Below are 16,917 nucleotides of genomic sequence, written 5' to 3' on the forward strand. Positions count from 1 at the left end.
CAGGGGCCAGGGAAGCAGAATGTCTCCAAGGGTCCCAAATGAACTGGTGAAAAAAAATTATATTAAAAAAAATGAAACAAAAGGCTACTGGCTTTGATGACCAGGGCAGCTGTTAAGGACTGCCAACCCCCATCAGCTCCCTCACCCGCCCTGCAATGAAAGTTTGGGACAGCAGCATGATGGGTGGCCTTACAGTGCAGGCCAATAGCCTATGGATATTTCCAATTAGCACCTCAGCTACCCATCCACTGCCACCACCACCACCACCTCCTCCTTTTTAACAGAGGGCTCTTTTCTGCTTTTGACTTCCTTCTTCCCAGTACACACTTGCTCACTGTGTAGGACAATGTGGCTCTTTCTCTGAATTTTTAGAAACTCTGTTGCTGATGTCCAGCTTGGCCTGTCTGCTCAGAAGCAAGTGGGCCCATTTGAAAGGGAGGTAGGGATAGGGCTAATACGTAATACTAGCATTTTGCTAAGTGGGTCACCAAAGCTTTCACTCTAAGCCTGGACTTCATCTTGTTGTCTATATTGTCACTGCACTGCAGCCACACACTCCCAGGAACACACCTAGAGTTGAAGAAGCAGTTTTCTTCTCCTTGCAGGTGGGGGAAACACATGCCATGGGAATAGAGGCAGTGATGGGGCAGGGGCTCTCAATAAGAGGGTGTGAGAAAGGATGACTTAGAGGATTTGCACCTGGGTATGTTAGTGGCACCTGACAGCAATAACCTGTCAGGTGAGAATGACCATGTATGTCAAGTGCACCTGAATGTGTGTTTGGAGTTCCCAGCATGGCCAACCAGAGAGTTATTCCTTATCTATGGGGAACATCTGAGCCTCTGGCCTGGCCAAAGCAGTGTGGGTCCTGAAGGGGATTGAGGCCCTTTGTTTAGGGTAAATGAAGGTTGCCAGGTTGTTAGGGGGAGGGTGTTCTCCTGTTGAGCCCACTGCCACTGGATTGTCCCCGTATGTAAGTTACCAATAAACTCTATGTCTTTGAGTCTCTTCTTTGGCCCCTTGAACCTGGTGCCATCCCTACTGAATAGGCATCTGGCATGACACTGTGTCAGGTGTTTTTGGGGAGCGTTTAGGGAAGCCAGGTGTTGCTCTGGATTGGAAGCTGGTGCGGGGGGCGGGGGTGGGGGGAATTCTATGATTGGATGGTTTAATAAATGTTCTCTAGAAGCAGAGAAAATTAGAGCCAGGCTACAGCTGTGGTTGGTAAAGAAGCAGCAGTCCCTCATATTAGCCAGGATTGGGGGGAGAGGTGGTGTTTGGTCATATTTGTGGTTTGGACAAGGCTTATGTTTTCTCTATATTCAGACATGATTACAGAGTGGTCTTGTTTGTGTTTTGTCCCACCCTGGTCATAGAGTGGCCTTGCCTGATGTTGGTGTTTTTGGGAGTTGTTTCTGATCAACAGGACATCCAGGCACAGCTGTGAGTGCCTGGCCAGCTCCGTGAAGGCAGGACTGCTTTACTCTTTCTCAGTCTTCCTTTTCGGGCAAGAGTAGTCAGCGGCAGGCTGCAGGACATGAATCCACGATATCCACATTTTCACCATTGGCAAGACTTTCAAGAATGCAGTCTCTAGTCGGACTAGGGTAAATCTAGTCTCTGCTGAGTCTTTTGTTGCAGGACGAGTCGCTGAAGAGTCTGATAACAGCTGTGCAGTATTTAAGACTCTGCACAGGATCCACTGGTCGACTGTAACACAATTACCACAAACAAAATGATTATTAGTCCTGAAACAGGCCTGGAAGCCAAGGGCCTAGATTATAAAACTCAGGTAATGAGAACATGTTCCTGAATCCAAACAGATACTCACGGCCCAATTGGAGGTGTTTAAAAGAGGCCTCGAGCAGGATTATGTTACTGCTCGACGTGCAGTGGGAACATCCTTGCAATAACTCCTAATGTTACCCCAACAATGTAGGTTCCTTATTGAGGCCAATTTAACTCTGATGCTGTGCTAACATCATGAAGCATTTGTTGTGGTTTTTTATTTTTTGTTTGTTGAGACTGTCTCGCTCTGTTGCCCAGTCTGGAGTGCAGTGGCATGATCGCGGCTCACTGCAACCTCCACTTCCTAGGTTCAAGTGATTCTCATGCCTCAGCCTCCCGAGTAGTCGGGATTACAGGTGTGCGCCACCAAGCCCAGCTAATTTTTGTATTTTAGGTAGAGACGGGATTTTGCCATGTTGACCAGGCTGGTCTCCAACTCCTGGCCTCAAGCGATCCGCCTACCTCGGCCTCCTGAAGTGTTGGGATTACAGGCATGAGCCGCCATGCCCAGCCAATGAAGCACTGGTTAAACTCCACTTTTGTTATGGCTGTCTGATAAGTTAAGCAAAAGCATCTCAGGTTTTTCATCTCTGCTTTGTACCTTGCAGGAAACAAGGTGAGGCACAAGTGCCGGGGATGAGATTTCAAGCTTGAGCCCGAGGGCCACCTGTGCTGCCAGACACAAGCTGCAGAGCATAACCAGCTACACAGTTTGCAGGCCAAGGGCAAAATAAAAACACGGGGCCCCTTGTTCGAGAGTTAAGAATTTCAAGATGGCAACAGCAGAGAATTAAACCAAGTGCAGGGCTCTTTTGATGTGAGGCCCACACTGGTGCTGAGTGGGGAAAGGCACACCTGAGGCCCATGGAGCCCTACTGCTCCTGCAACATGCAGGACAAAGACAACTCTATTGTCAGTGACCTGACTCCAGAGGAGTGGCAAGAAGTGAAGAACATCCCAGGAAGAAAGAGGAGCTGCAGACTGACATAGCTAACTGAAGGATGAGAATTGCAATAGTTAACAAAATTGAGAATCTAGGACACAGAGAAGAATGGTAAGACATGCAGAATAACAAACAGGTGGCCATGGGTAGACAAAAATTAATGCAGGTCCTAGAAAAAGATTCAGTTCTTAACAGAGAAAGGTCTGTTCAACAGACCCTTGTAGAACATTTGTGAAGACACTGCCCAGTTTTTGTAGAAAGGTGAAGAACTCAGCAAAACAGCCGTTGCCTGGAGGAAGAGATGAGTTTAATATCCAGGTGCTTCGTTGCTTTTGTGGAGGCACATGAGTTCATTGATTTAAATTTTGTCTAACCATTACAGCAATTCCTGTGGCCGTGAGAGGCACATAAGCCTGACACGATGATGGAGGCATTTGCCCAGGGATATTGTCAGTGCAATAAAGAATAATTTTAGTTCAGACGCTCATGCTCTCTCCCCTTTGCCATCATTTTGTTGAACAGCAGCCGTAACCCCAGTGTCAAAAATAAGCCCACCGCAAAGGCTATTGCCCTGAATAGAGGCGCCAGTGATGGAGGAGTCCTGCTAGACAAGCAACTCCGGAGTCTGCAGTTTCCTAATTCAATATTAACAACAATGCTGTCCTCTTACTGGTTTCTCCCTCATTTTATTTTGCGTGAAACTGTAGATAACGTAAATGCCCAAGCGCTTTCTATTCAGTCCTCAAATGCAAAGCAGACCCTTGCTAATAATGGTAATAATCCGAATGGGTTTAACTGCAGCATTGTAAGAAAAGGCAGGCAGTACTCTTAGACTACAGGGGTGGATCTCATCATTTGATTTTCCCGACTCCGCCAGGAAATAAGAGGGGCCTTGGCTTGGGGAGAGGTGTGTGGGGAGGCGTAAGGGGTGGGCCCCCCGGAAATCCTGCTGCGCTGTTTAAACCTAAGGTGACCTAACGGATGGCGGGAGCGGCCGCGCGAGCCTTGGAGCAGGGCGCGGCCATTGGTGACGCACGCCGGGGAGCACGGCGCCCACGTTTCCACCATTAGCGAGGCCTCACACCCGGCGCTCCAAGTTCGGGGCTGGAGGCGTCCCGGCTTCCTCCCTCCCGGAGGCGGGACCGGCCCCGCCCCCGCGCCCCGGGTCGCTCCCGGCGGCCCCTCCCACCTCCTAGTCCTGGCCTCCCCGGGCGCAGCGCACTCCCCGCCGGCCGCAGCCTGACACGCCGCGCGGCCCCCCAGTCTCCCGCGGCCGCTCCCCCAGGCATGGCACAGGGCCTCGCCTCACTATGGCAGCAGCACGGCACAGCACGCTCGACTTCATGCTCGGCGCCAAAGGTGAGGGCGTCCGCCGCCACCTGCGCGGCCATCCCAGCCGCTCCCGCCGCCTGGCGGGCTGGGGCCGGGGTCGGGCGGGGCGTGCGCCGCGGGCCGAACAATGCGGGCGGCCCGCGCGGCGCCGCACTCTCCCGGACTGCCGCGCACAGCGCGCTGCGGGGCCGCGTGCGCCGGCGGTCGGGCGGAGGCCGCGCTCCTGCTGGCTCCGCGCTCCGTCCCGGCCGCAGCTCGGGGCCTGGAGGGGCAGTCCCGGGTGCCCGCCGGCCGCGCCGCCCTTCCGGGCCCTGGCCGTCCACCCGCGCTCCCACGCGGGTTCGCCGTTTTCGCGCTCCCGCTCGGGGAGTCCCCGGGCTGCCGAGCGCGGGCGGACCCCCCCATGGGACGAGGGTTGCAGGGTCTGCGGCAGAGCGAGGCGTGACCCGCGCGGCGAGCCCGGGCTGGGGGCGTGCGCCGAGCGGGGCTGCCCGCGCGACCTTTTCCTGTTCTTGCAGGCGGGTAAATTTCCCTCTTGGGGGCGGGGGTTTCCCCTCCTAGGGAGCTGGGGCTGGGGAAAGGTCTGCGGACGCGCAGCGCTTGCAGAATTCTCAGCCGACTGCGTAGGAGACGGATCCCCCGGAAAGGAACTGGGGGACGGGAAAAGGAAACGATTATTATTATTGGGGGTGGGGAGGCATGAGGTCTGGGCGCGGGAATCGTTTACACCCCGAATCGGGGGGCTATCAAAAGACAACCGGCCGGGCGCGGTGGCCCACGCCTGTAATCCTAGCACTTTGGGAGGCCGAGGCGGGCGGATCACGAGATCAGGAGTTCGAGATCAGCCTGGCCAACGTGGTGAAACCCCGTCTCTTCTAAAAATACAAAAATTAGCCGGGCGTGGTGGCACGCGCCTGTAATCCCAGCTACTCGGGAGGCTGAGGCAGGACAATCGCTTGAACCCGGGAGGCGGAGGTTGCAGTGAGCCAAGATCGCGCCATTGCACTCCAGCCTGGGTGACAGAGCAAGACCTTGTCTCAAAAAAAAAAAAAAAAAAAAAAAAACCGACCAGAAGAGAGAGGCCTGCTAAAGTCGGAACTGTGTGCAGGAAATTTGAAGGGGAGGGATAATTTGCAGGCTTCTTTTCTCGGGGTGCCTCTGTCGTGGGGGGTGGGAGTCGCGGGAAGGATAGAACTGCCCTTTCTTTTTCTGGTGGCTTTTAAACCTGTGACTGCCGAAGACTTGAATCTGCACTTCCCATAGGTTCCACTTGGAGTGTCTCGCTCATACCTTGCTTTTCCCACTGTTTTCCTCGAATTGGATAGAGCAGGCTTTTCTCTTACCATTTTTAACACTGACTTTTTCTTTCTTTCTGAATTTCTGAGTACTCACTTTGCATTTTCTCCCGCAAATTTAAAGGATCTCCGAAGGCACAAGATTTAGTGGAGACAGGATTTGGAGCAGCACCTGGGTTTGAGTCTGGCTTCTTCCTGTTGGGGTCTGCGTGTGGCCTTGCGTTTATGTTAACCTTTCTGAGCCTTCCCTGTCTATTAAAAAGAAAAAAAAAAGTGTACACCTCTTCGGGCTTTTACTCTTAAGGGGGTAGCTGTGGAGCACACTGTAGGGTTTTTAAGCAATGTCAATGTATTTAGGTGGTCTGAAGTGACTTAGAGAAAACAAAGCATGTTAATTTTAGTTCCCACATTTCTTAGGTGAGGATGTAGGGCATGGAGACTGCTAGAGATGAAATGGTGCTTGAGTGGTGGAGCTGAAGAGCCAAGTTTTCATTAATTACCCTGCCAGCCTTAGGGCTGAATGGTTAATGAAAGCTCTAGCATACTGAATTTAGTGGTGAGGAGAAATAGTGTATTAGGGTCACCCAGCTAGTAAGGGGTGAGTCTGGGAAGTGTCCTTGTTGTGAGCACCTTGTGAACACTCACCTGTATTTATCGTCCATGGATTTTCTTAACTTTTTTTTTTTTTTTTTTCCCCTGAGATGGAGTCTCACTCTGTCGCCCAGGTTGGAGTGCAGTGGTGCGATCTCGGCTCACTGCAACTTCCGTCTCCTGGGTTCAAACACTTCTTGTGCCTCAGCCTACCAAGTAGCCGGGATTACAGACTCGAGCCACCACGCCCAGCTAATTTTTGTATTTTTTTTTTTTTTTTAGTAGAGACAGGGTTTTACCATGTTGGCCAGGCTGGTCTCAAACTCCTGGCCTCAAGCGATCCGCCTGCCTCAGCCTCCCAAGGGGCTGGGATTATAGGCATGAGCCACCGTGCCCGGCCTGTCCATGGGCTTTCTTTTATGCTTTAAGGAGGGTGATCTCAGCATGGGGCCCAAAGACTCTGGCACTTCCCTTTGTCCTTAAACCTCCTTGGCCAAATTTAGATTTAGTCTCTTGAAGTGCTGGTTCACAGTAGGATGTTTCTGTTGTTTTGTTAAAGTGGGAAAAGCGAATGAAGAAAAAGCGAGAGAATTTTAACACTTTGGGCTGACACTGTCCAGGAAAACCATGGATGTATAGTGTGGGAGGGAGGAGGAGAAACTGGCGTTTTTTTAAGTTGGAAAGGTGTGGAAGTGGCATCTTAATTTAGTTGTGCAACGAGGAAGTAAAAAGATTGATGATAAAGACATGTATAGATCAGAATAGAACGTTAAGAGGGAAAGAAGAAACATAAGCTGTTAATATTTTAATTCCCAGTCTGTTCTTAAAGATGAGAAAGCTTTGATGGCAAGGTGAACATTCTAGAAAGAAGTATTACATGTGTGTGGGGGTTGGGTGGGGAATGTGTGTATGTACGCATCTGTCAGACCTTGAGTCATTACAAGTGTTCTGGGCATAAGAACTCCGATTCATATTGTATTCTCTCCCATCACTTTATTTGGGGTGAAGCACATCGCCCTGTCAGTATCCACATTTGAAAAATAAAGAGATCCTGGCTAGATTGGGATCTAAGTTCGCTTAGTTTTTAGTAAGGGGAACTTGGTGAAAAATCGACTTGTGAGGTCTCCAAAAACATTTAATTGATAATGAGTCAAAAGGCATTACTCTTGGCATGTGAATATTGGATGTGACTCAAGGGTGAGTCAAATGCCTGTGGAGCCTGGATTCGTGTTCTTTTCCCCGTTTGTCAGTAATCCTTTCTAATGTTCCAGTTCCATGATGTGATTTTAGTGGAATTAAACTTGAACCACTTAGTTATTATGTTGTTACTGTGTTGGGAACGCAGCAGCCACCAGACCACCAAGAGCAACTGTAGGTTGGGCTTGATGGTGCTGGTTTAGTGTTCTGGGTGATGAGGTGTAACCCAGGAAATTTTTATTTTTGCTTTTAAAAAAACAACTCATCTGTGGTCATCTTGTAAGTGAAGTATTGGACTCTAAGGACTCTTGAGCCCGAAAAACATTTTGTGACTTAGCCTGAGGCTAACAGGAATAAATTTGTCCCATGTTTAGATAGTTTAGGCACATCTGAGCTGGTGGAGGAAATGTGATCTGTGCCTAGCCTTATGTGCTAGGCAGAATGCCTGGGTATCCAGACGGTGAGTGAGAGGCCGGGCGTGATGCCGCATGCCTGTAATCCCAGCACTCTGGGAGGCTGAGGTGGGCGAAGTGCTTGAGCCCAAGAGTTCAAGACCAGCCTGGGCAACATGGGAAAAACCTAGCTCTACCAAAAAAAAAAAAAAAAAAAAAAATTAGCCAGGTGTGGTGGGTTTTCTGCACCTGTAGTCCCAGCTAGTTGGGAGGCTGAGGCGGGAGGATCCCCTGAGCCCAGGAAGTCGAGACTGCACTCCAGCCTGGACAGTGGCATGAAACTCTCTCAAAAACAAAACAAGGGCCAGGCGTGGTGGCTCATGCCTGTAATCCCAGCACTTTGGGAGGCCGAGGTGGGCAGATCACCTGAGGACGGGAGTTTGAGATCAGCCTGGCCAACATGGTGAAACCCTATCTCTACTAAAAATACAAAAATCAGCCAGGTGTTGGTGGCCTGTGTCTGTAGTCCCAGCTGCTCTGGAGGCTGAGGCAAGAGAATTGCTTGAGCGAGGGAGGTGGAGGTTGCGCTGAGCCCAGATCATGCCACTGCACTCCAGCCTGGGCGACAGAGAGACTGTGTGTCAAAAAAGCAAAACCCGCACGCAAAAACAGTGGTGAGTGAGCTGCTATAGCCTCTTCTTGCCATGTTGGAGTGGAACATCTCTAACAGGCCAGCCAACTCTGAAAAGATCTAGCAATCCTATGTCCATTTTTTTCCTCTGGGCTGGGAATATCTTTTGAAAGCAGACCTCCACCAGGGTCTGTATCCTGGAGACAGCTCTGGTACATGGTAGATATTTGGTACACGCTGATTAAATAGACCAAGTTTATGTTAAGGTAAAAGTGGAATGCTGGTTCACGTCCATTAGGGGAAAGTGAGACACTCATTTACCTTGTAGAATTAGGAGGATGGTCCAGAATTCAGAAATGTGGCAGATACTGTTAGGTCTGTCATTTGGACCATTGCTATATGATTTGTGCAGGGACACAAAGTGATTTGTGTCGCTCAAATTCACAAATTCTATAACAAACCTTGTTTAATAATTTAAGAACAGAAGGCTACTTGGGAATTATGGGCTTAGCAGAGAAGGTTTGGGCCAGGGAGTTCTGTTGTACCCTTGACCCTCATCAGGGAAGCCCGTGCACCTCTTCTCAGAGTAAGAATTTTAAATGCGTGAAATAACCCAATCTTCAAAATACGAAACCCCCACCGTGTGGTATGGTAACATGACATGTGCTTCGCTTCCCACCCGCCCCCCCCACCCCCCCGCCCCCCCCACCCCCCCACCCCCACACACACTCCACACTCCCTCTGTCTCCCTGAGCTGGAGTGCAATGGCATGATCTCACTGTAACCTCCAGGTTCAAGCAATTCTCCTGCCTCAGCCTCCAGAGTAGCTGGGATTACAGGCACGCGGCACCACGCCCAGCTAATTTTTGTATTTTTAGTAGAGACGGGGTTTTGCCATGTTGGTCAGGCTGGTCTCGAACTCCTGACCTCATGATCCACCCGCATTGGGCTCTCAAAGTGCTGGGATTACAGGTGTGAGCCACCGCGCCCAGCCCATGTGCTTCTTTATTAACACATCAAATAACAAGATGTGGCAGCAAGGCTAATAACTTTCATAAGTAGAGCTGAGCAAATTGATATTTAACAAATTGTTAGGCAGGGAGAAAAACCTGATTGTTTGTGACAATGACCAGGTGTAGTTGACAATGTGTGATTTTTTGGCCTCCAAGCATAACTGAAGAAAGTGCTAAATTTCTATTAGTGAAAATAAGTCTTTGTGTTTTTTTCCATTCAAGTTCACAGGCCCCCTGAATTGTATCCATTGGCCCCTTGGGCATCCATGGACCCCAGGTTCAGACCCCAGGCTGGGAAGGGGGAGGACTGAGACAGCCCGTTCTGTATATTGTATGTTCCTTTTAGGGGGTGTAGGTTTCCATCCAAGGCCAATGCTGGAGGCGCATGTCCCTAGTTACTCTTCAAAAACAAAAGCGGCTCTTTGAACTATTTGAAAACATAAAAGTTGTACTTCGTAATTGCCACAGGGGCTAGGTGCCCTGAGTGCTTTGTGCGTTATTTTAGGTAAATCCTCAAAATAACCGTAGGTAGGTCTTGTTATCCTCATTTTAAAGACAAATAAATAGGCCTAACCTTGAGGTTTTTTACTTTTTGAGTGGCAGAGCTGGAATTCAAAGCCATGTCTGTTTGATTGGAAGGCTGGTTCTGCTTCCACGATTCTGAAGCCTCTTAGTTTAAGGCGATGATTCTCAGTGTGGGTGCTTCCCTCCATAGGTGACATCTGGCAATTTCTGGAGACATTTTTGGTTGTCACAACTGGGGAGATGCTACTAGCATCTAGTACGTCCTGCAGTGCACAGGACAACTCCCCCACAGCATTGACAGCCCAAAATGTCCGTAGTGCCCAGACAGAGAAACCCTGGTTTAAATTCATACTAGACCATTTCAGTAATTTGGATGACAGATCATCAGCAAAATTTCCCTGGTCCTTCTTGGAAGTGTCAGTTATGCCCACAAATTGTTAGGCAGGGAAGGAGGATGGGCCCTGTCTTTCTCTAAGGTTGGCACTGGGGTCTGTTAGGAGCTTGGTCATCGCTTCCTACTCAACTGAGCCTGTGGTTTGAGGTGACCTTCCCTCCTTGATTTCCTGAACCATCGCTCTTTTTAACCAGCTCCCACGCTCCCCTGTATTTGAGCTGCTGTCTGGTGGAGGCATGTCTTCTTTGTGTGTTTTAAATAGCTCTAACTGTCTAAATAATAAAACCTAAACAATGTAGTTCAGATTGCATCTAGCTTTCTCAAGAGTAGAGAAAGCTTCCTTCCTCCCCCTCCTTCAGCATTATTATCCCGTCCCACTACACTTTAATCCCCCATTGTGATAACACTGCAGGCGCAGACAATGAAGCCTTTCGGGGCTGATGACTGGGAGTGGGGAATGCATGGTTGGGCCCTACTCTACACGGACTGAATCACAGTTGGTGGAGGGGGGTGAGTTCCTGGATTTTGCATTTTTAATCATCTGCCTCACAGTAATTCTGTTGCTGATTAAAGTATGAGAACTCCTCTAGTAGGTTCCTTATTTAAAACAACAACAAAAACTTGTCTGAAACCTTTGGCACACCTACCTCACTCAGCCCAACCCAGTCAGCCTAGTCAGTCATTAAGTCCTGTGGCTTCTGCCTGCCAATGTTCTCAAATTTGTTGCTCACCACCTGTTCCTTACTTTAGTTTCCTGGCTACAATCTCCCCATTTGTCTCTGTTTGGGGATGGGTTCGATCATTAGGAACTCAACAGGATCCCTGTCCCTTTTCCTATTTAAAAACCCTTCCATGGGTCCCTATTACCCCATGGATGAAGTCTAAACTCTGTATCAGCACATACACGGCCAATTTTTACCCGGTTTTTCCTCTTCCCCCAGTATATTCCTTGTGCTTCCCAGTAGCCAGGAAGCACCTGGACTCAGGATTTGACAGCTTTGGAGAAGACTTTTTTGTGTGCTTTACACAGGAATTCTCATGCGTTAATTGTGTTTGAAAATATTTTATGGGCTGCTTCCGGGAGATCCCTTGTTGGCATTGCCTTCCTTTGGCATGCGCTTTTGCTTTGTGATTTTTTTTTAAATGCTCTTTTCCCAACTCTGCAAAATATTCTTAATTGCACAGGTTATGCTCTATATGACTCCAGGCTGAATAACCTCATGTTGCCGGGAATTAGTTTTGTGGGCTTGCCATTAAAAAATTGAGTAAACCATAATGATTCTTTTTAGATTGTAGTTTCCAAGTCATACCGATTTCTTTAAACCTATGGAGGTAGCATATGGTAAGACTTTAGTTTCTACTTTATATCTATAATCCTCATCTAGTTCTCATTGGGTAGTTCAGTATTTAAAATGCTTTGGAAGGGATGACAGATGTTTAACAAATTGACTCCATAATCAAGGCACTAGGAGTGAGCCCCATCCTGGCTAACAAGGGAGGGGTACTTTTTCAAGTAATCTGAAGCCCTGCATGAGACATTCTAATTTAATAACCAGTAGTCAGTCAATGTGTCTTTTTTTTTTTTTTTTTTTTTTTTTAGAAAGTCACTTTTGCATTTGCAGTGGAGGAATTACCAATTGGGAATCTTCTCATCCCCTTAATATGTAATTTACTCCGTTTTGTTTGAATTGGTAATTTCAGGCCTTAGCTACCTTCTCAGGAGATAAAGATTAAAATGCTCTCTAATAGCTTTAAAAAGTTAGAGCTTTTGATTTTGGATTTGATACCCAGAAGATTTGAAATTATGGGCTTTATAATTGCGATCACCATGGTTATACTAATCTTTCACAGGTAAGGATTAGTTATAAAGTTACTAGTATCTGTTTAAAAACGTCAATAAAGTTATTAGTTTAGTTTTGGGAGTCTGCATATTCCAGGTGTTTTAATTCACTATTTCACTGCAGTTGTAACCTAAGCCTGCTGGTGTGCACTGTGGCTCCAACCACCATTTCGTGGTATAGACTCAGTTCTTTTGAAAAGTCAGAAAACCTCCTCAATTGAATCTGCAAACCACGTATGTAAACCATGCACAAATGCTCTTTAAAACCCTTACAACTAGGCACTTTTCCAGACCCCAGGAAAAACAACCCTGCGGCCCTGAGGTGTGGTGGGCCTGGATTTCATTAAATTGACACTGTCATCTGTGTTCCGGAAGGAGCCACCGAGCTAGCTAGTGGTGATAGTGGTGATAAATGTGTTTACGTGCTAAGCCACAGATTCAAAAGGAGCTGGTAAGAGCCAGTAGCATGTTCTAGATTCCTGAACTGACTTGACTCTGGGTAGTTTTACACACACCTTAATTTTTCCCTCTCCATGAAGGTGCTAATGATACTAAAATCCCACACACTGTGTCGTTGGGTGGAATGTCCAATAAAATGTTTGGAAGAATGTCAAATGATACATAAAATACCTAACACTAATTGCAGTACTTAGGGCCGAGTACTTTGAAATTGTGCCAGTGGATAAAGATGCGCAGTTATAAAGAGGTGTGAATTTAACTTACTTGAAGGGTAACGAAAGCTGCTGGCAAGAGAAGAGGCAGAAAATAATGGGTTGCCCTATGTTTTGAAGGTTGGTCTACTTTATTTAAAGGGCTTCCTCTCTAAATTATAAAGCAGAAGTTTTAAAGGACACTTTGATTTAAGATATCAATTACCTGTGTTGCATGACTCCATTTTTTTTCATAAATGAAAATTTCTCCAGTGAGAATCCTGAGCAATTCCTAGAACACTGCTATATTTAATTCTGAATTCTCCCTTCTAGAAGGACTGTAGATCACAGTGTTCAAACAAGACTTATGTGCCTGTAGACATTCCAGATTCCTTTGCTGGCCTTAGAGTGTAGAGATGAATATAGAACTGTTCCTCAATCCTTTTTCTTAGAGTACAGGTTGAGCATCCCTAATCCGAAATGCTCCAAAATCTGAAACTTTGAGCACCGACATAACACAAAAAAATGCTGATTCGGGATTTCCGGATTAGGGACTTTCAGTCAGTGAGTGTGATGCAGATATTCCAAAATGGAAAAAAAAAAAAAAAAAATCCAAAACACTTTTGGTCCCAAGCATTTTGGATAAAGGATATTCAACCTGTATTTTCAGGGCCAGTGCCTTGGATCATGCTTTGGAAAACAGTAGTGGCATAGTTTTTTGTTTTTGGTTGCAAAGATGGGGTCTTGCTGTGTTGCTTAGACTGATTTCAAGCTCCTGGACTCAAGGGATCCTCCAGCCTGAGACTCCTGAGTCACTAATGTTACTGGTGCACACTGCAGTACCTGGCTGAAGTTTTATAAATGGCTTAACATTGAATCTTTTAACTGTATAATGCTATAGCTAAGTGGCCCAGTTGCATGTGGGATTTTGAGGAAGATGGTCATGGGTTTCTCAGTCCAAGTGTTTGTTCCTACGTGGAGGTTTGTCTGATTTGGAGCTGGAGGCTTGGTGTTGAGAGGAAAAGAGCTTACTATTAACTCCCTTTGGTATGAGATGCAAGAATATGACAGGACTTTTTTTTTTTTAATTTGAGTTCTGGGATGCAGTACAGAACGTGCAGGTTTGTTACATAGGTATACATGTGCCATGGTGGTCTGCTATACCTATCAACCTGTCATCTAGGTTTTAGACCCTGCATGCATTTGTCCTAATGCTCTCCCTCCCCTTGCCCCCCCCACCCCCTGACAGGCCCAGGTGTATGATGTTCCCTTCCCTGTGTCCCTGTGTTCTCATTGTTCAATCCCACTTATGAGTGAGAACATGTGGTGTTTGGTTTTCTGTTCCTGTGTTAGTTTGCTTAGAATGATGGCTTCCAGCGTCATCCATGTCCCTGCAAAGGACAGGAACTCATTGTTTTTTATGGTTGCATAGTATTCCATGGTGTATATGTGCCACATTTTCTTTATCCAGTCTATCATAGATGGGCATTTGGGTTGGTTCCAAGTCTTTGTTATTGTAAATAGTGCTTAGTAAACATACGTATGCATGTGTCTTTATAGTAGAATGATTTATAATCTTTTGGGTATATACCCAGTAATGGGATTGCTGGGTCAGATGGTTTTTCTGGTTCTAGATCCTTGAGGAATCGCCACACTGTCTTCCACAGTAGTTGAAGTAATTTACACTCCCACCAACAGTGTAAAAGCATTCCTATTTCTCCACACCTCTCCAGCATTTGTTGTTTCCTGACTTTTTAAGAAAGACCATTCTAACTGGCATGAGATGGTATCTCATTGTGGTTTTGATTTGCATTTCTCTAATGACCAGTGATGAGCTTTTTTCCCATATGTTTGTTGGCTGCATAAATGTCTTCTTTTCAGAACTGTCTGTTCATATCCTTCACCCACTTTTTGATGAGGTTATGTTTTTCTTATAAATTTAGTTCTTTGTGGATTCTGGATATTAGAGCTTTGTCAGATGGGTACATTGCAAAAATTTTCTCCCGTTCTGTAGGTTGCCTGTTCACTCTGATGATAGTTTCTTTAGCTGTGCAGAAGCCCTTTAGTTGAATTAGATCCCATTTGTCAATTTTGGCTTTTGTTGCAGTTGCTTTTGGTGTTTTTTGTCATGAAATCTTTGCCCTTGCCTATGTCCTGAATGGTATTGCCTAGGTTTTCTTCTAGGGTTTTTATGGTTTGGGGTTTTACATTTAAGTCTTTAATCCATCTTGAGTTAATTTTTTGTATAAGGTGTAAGGAAGGGGTCCAGTTTCTGTTTTCTGCGTATGGCTAGCCAGTTTTCTCAGCACCATTTATTAAATAGGGAATCCTTTCCCCATTGCTTGTTTTTGTCAGGTTTAGGGACATTTTTTTTTTTTTTTAAGCATTTTGTGACTGTTAAATTTTTAGTGGAGTTCCTGTAATTTATTTCTTTGAACAAAGGGTCTGGCTTTGTTTCAGAAGGCTGCAGGAACTGTTCAAGTAGTGGTTTGTGCATTTGTCTTTTTACTACATCTGCTCATTTTACGCTATGGGGTTAGGGAAATACAAAGAAAGAGGGGATACAACTCTGATACTATCACAAGTAGATAACCACTTTGATGTGTGGTACAAATGGCTTGCTTATTCTTGTTGCATATATAACAGTGTTGTACGTAAAAACACTGGATTTTGGAGCCCAACTGTTGGGGTTTGAATCCTGGTTCCACTACTTACTAGTGTGTGTGACCTTGGGCAAGTTGTTAATCTGTGTGCCTTACTGTGCTGGCTATACTTTGGTTACCCTTGAATAGCAGCTGTGAGAACAGACATCCTTGCCTTGTTTGGACCTTATGGGGAGAGCAGTCTTTTACCATTTTGAGTATTATGCTAACTGTAGGTTTTTTGTAGATACCCTTTATCGAGTTGAGAAAGCTCTCCTCTATTCCCATTTTTATGTGTTTATGTTGAATGAGTGTTGGATTTTGTCAGGTTCTTTTTTGCTTAAATTAATATAAAATGTGGGTTTTTTTCTTTAACCTATTATGGTGGATCACGCTGTTGTTTTTTGTTTTGTTTTGTTTTGTTTTGTTTTTGAATGTTGAACTAGCCTTGTATACCTGGAATAAATCTCACTTGGTCATGGCATATAATTTTTCTATATTGCTGAATCCTATTTGCTAATGATTTTGTTAAGGATTTTTGTGTCTATACTCATGAGGGATATTGGTCCATAGATTTCTTTTTTGGACTGTCTTGGTCTGGTTTTGGTATTAGCATAATACTGGCTTCATAAAATAGGGAGGCCTTCCCTTCTGGAAGAGATTGTGTAGAATTGGTGTTAATTCTTTAAATGTTTGGTAGAACTCTCCAGTGAAACCATCTTTGTCTCAAGATCTCTTTTCTGGAGTGTTTTTTTTTTTTGAGAGAGGGTCTTGCTGTGTCACCCAGGCTGAAATGCAGTGGTGTGATCTCAACTCACTGCAGCCTTGACCTCCAGGGCTCAGGCAATTTTCCTGCCTCACCCCCTTCCCCTCCCGCCCCGCAAAGTAGCTGAGACTACAGGTACGCACCATCATCACTGGCTAATTTTTGTATTTTTTTTTAGAGACAGGGCTTCCTCATGTTGCCCAGGCTGGTCTCAAGCTCCTGACCTCAAGCAGTTGATGCACCTTGGCCTCCCAAAGTGCTGGGATTACAGGCATGAGCCACCATGCCTGGCCTCTTTCTGGAGTTTTTAAGCTATAAATTCAGTTTCCTTAACAGTTATAGGACTCTTCAGGTTATTTCATATTGGGTGAGTTGTGGTAGTGTAGTGGGAACCATAAGGCATCAGAGAGACCAATGGGGTTCACGAGAATATTTATTATTTAGGTGCACCGGCCCAGTCGGATTAACATCCAAAGGACTGAGCCCTGAACAAAGAGTTAAGGTACCTTTTAAGCATTTCGTGGGGGCAGGGGGAGATCTGTGCAGGGGGAAGCATATTACAGAAGCAAGAAACAAAGACAGTTATTCAATTAATTGAGACATGCATTACATCATTTCTTACTTTTTAAGGAAAAACATGTTTTACGACTTGAGTTTGTCTAGTGACCTTGCAGCTGCACAGCTAGAGAAACAGGGTCTTCACAATGCCTGGGAAAGGAGGAGAGATAAGGCTCACTAGCCACAGAAAAACAAGCAGTTAATTTTTAAAGGACTCCAGCTCTTTCTCTTTCTCAGGGGGAATTGGGTTTTCTTACATACAACTGAGTTTCTGCTTACACATTCTTTAATTTCTTTTAATTCCTATTTCATTAGTTTGTGTTTTTAGAGGAATTGCCCCATTTCATTCTCAAGTTGCCA

The 16,917-nt window shown here is 46.1% G+C and overlaps 1 protein-coding gene across 2 annotated transcripts in view; it reads left to right on the forward strand.

The window, feature by feature from the left end:
- Positions 1–3,801: 3,801 nt before the first annotated feature.
- The window catches only part of SMS (spermine synthase), a 54,244-nt gene continuing 41,128 nt past the window's right edge, over positions 3,802–16,917 (forward strand). The window contains exon 1 of one of the 2 annotated variants that reach the window (XM_054471800.2): positions 3,802–4,090. In XM_054471800.2, the coding sequence (XP_054327775.1) occupies positions 4,042–4,090 (49 nt within the window). In that variant the 5' untranslated portion in view covers positions 3,802–4,041. Of the gene's footprint in view, positions 4,091–4,565; positions 4,586–16,917 lie in introns of those variants that run through there. The other variant, XM_063660429.1, reaches the window with a different exon arrangement.

The sequence above is a fragment of the Pongo pygmaeus genome, chromosome X (genome assembly GCF_028885625.2).
Source record: "Pongo pygmaeus isolate AG05252 chromosome X, NHGRI_mPonPyg2-v2.0_pri, whole genome shotgun sequence".
Classification (NCBI taxonomy): Eukaryota; Metazoa; Chordata; class Mammalia; order Primates; family Hominidae; genus Pongo; species Pongo pygmaeus.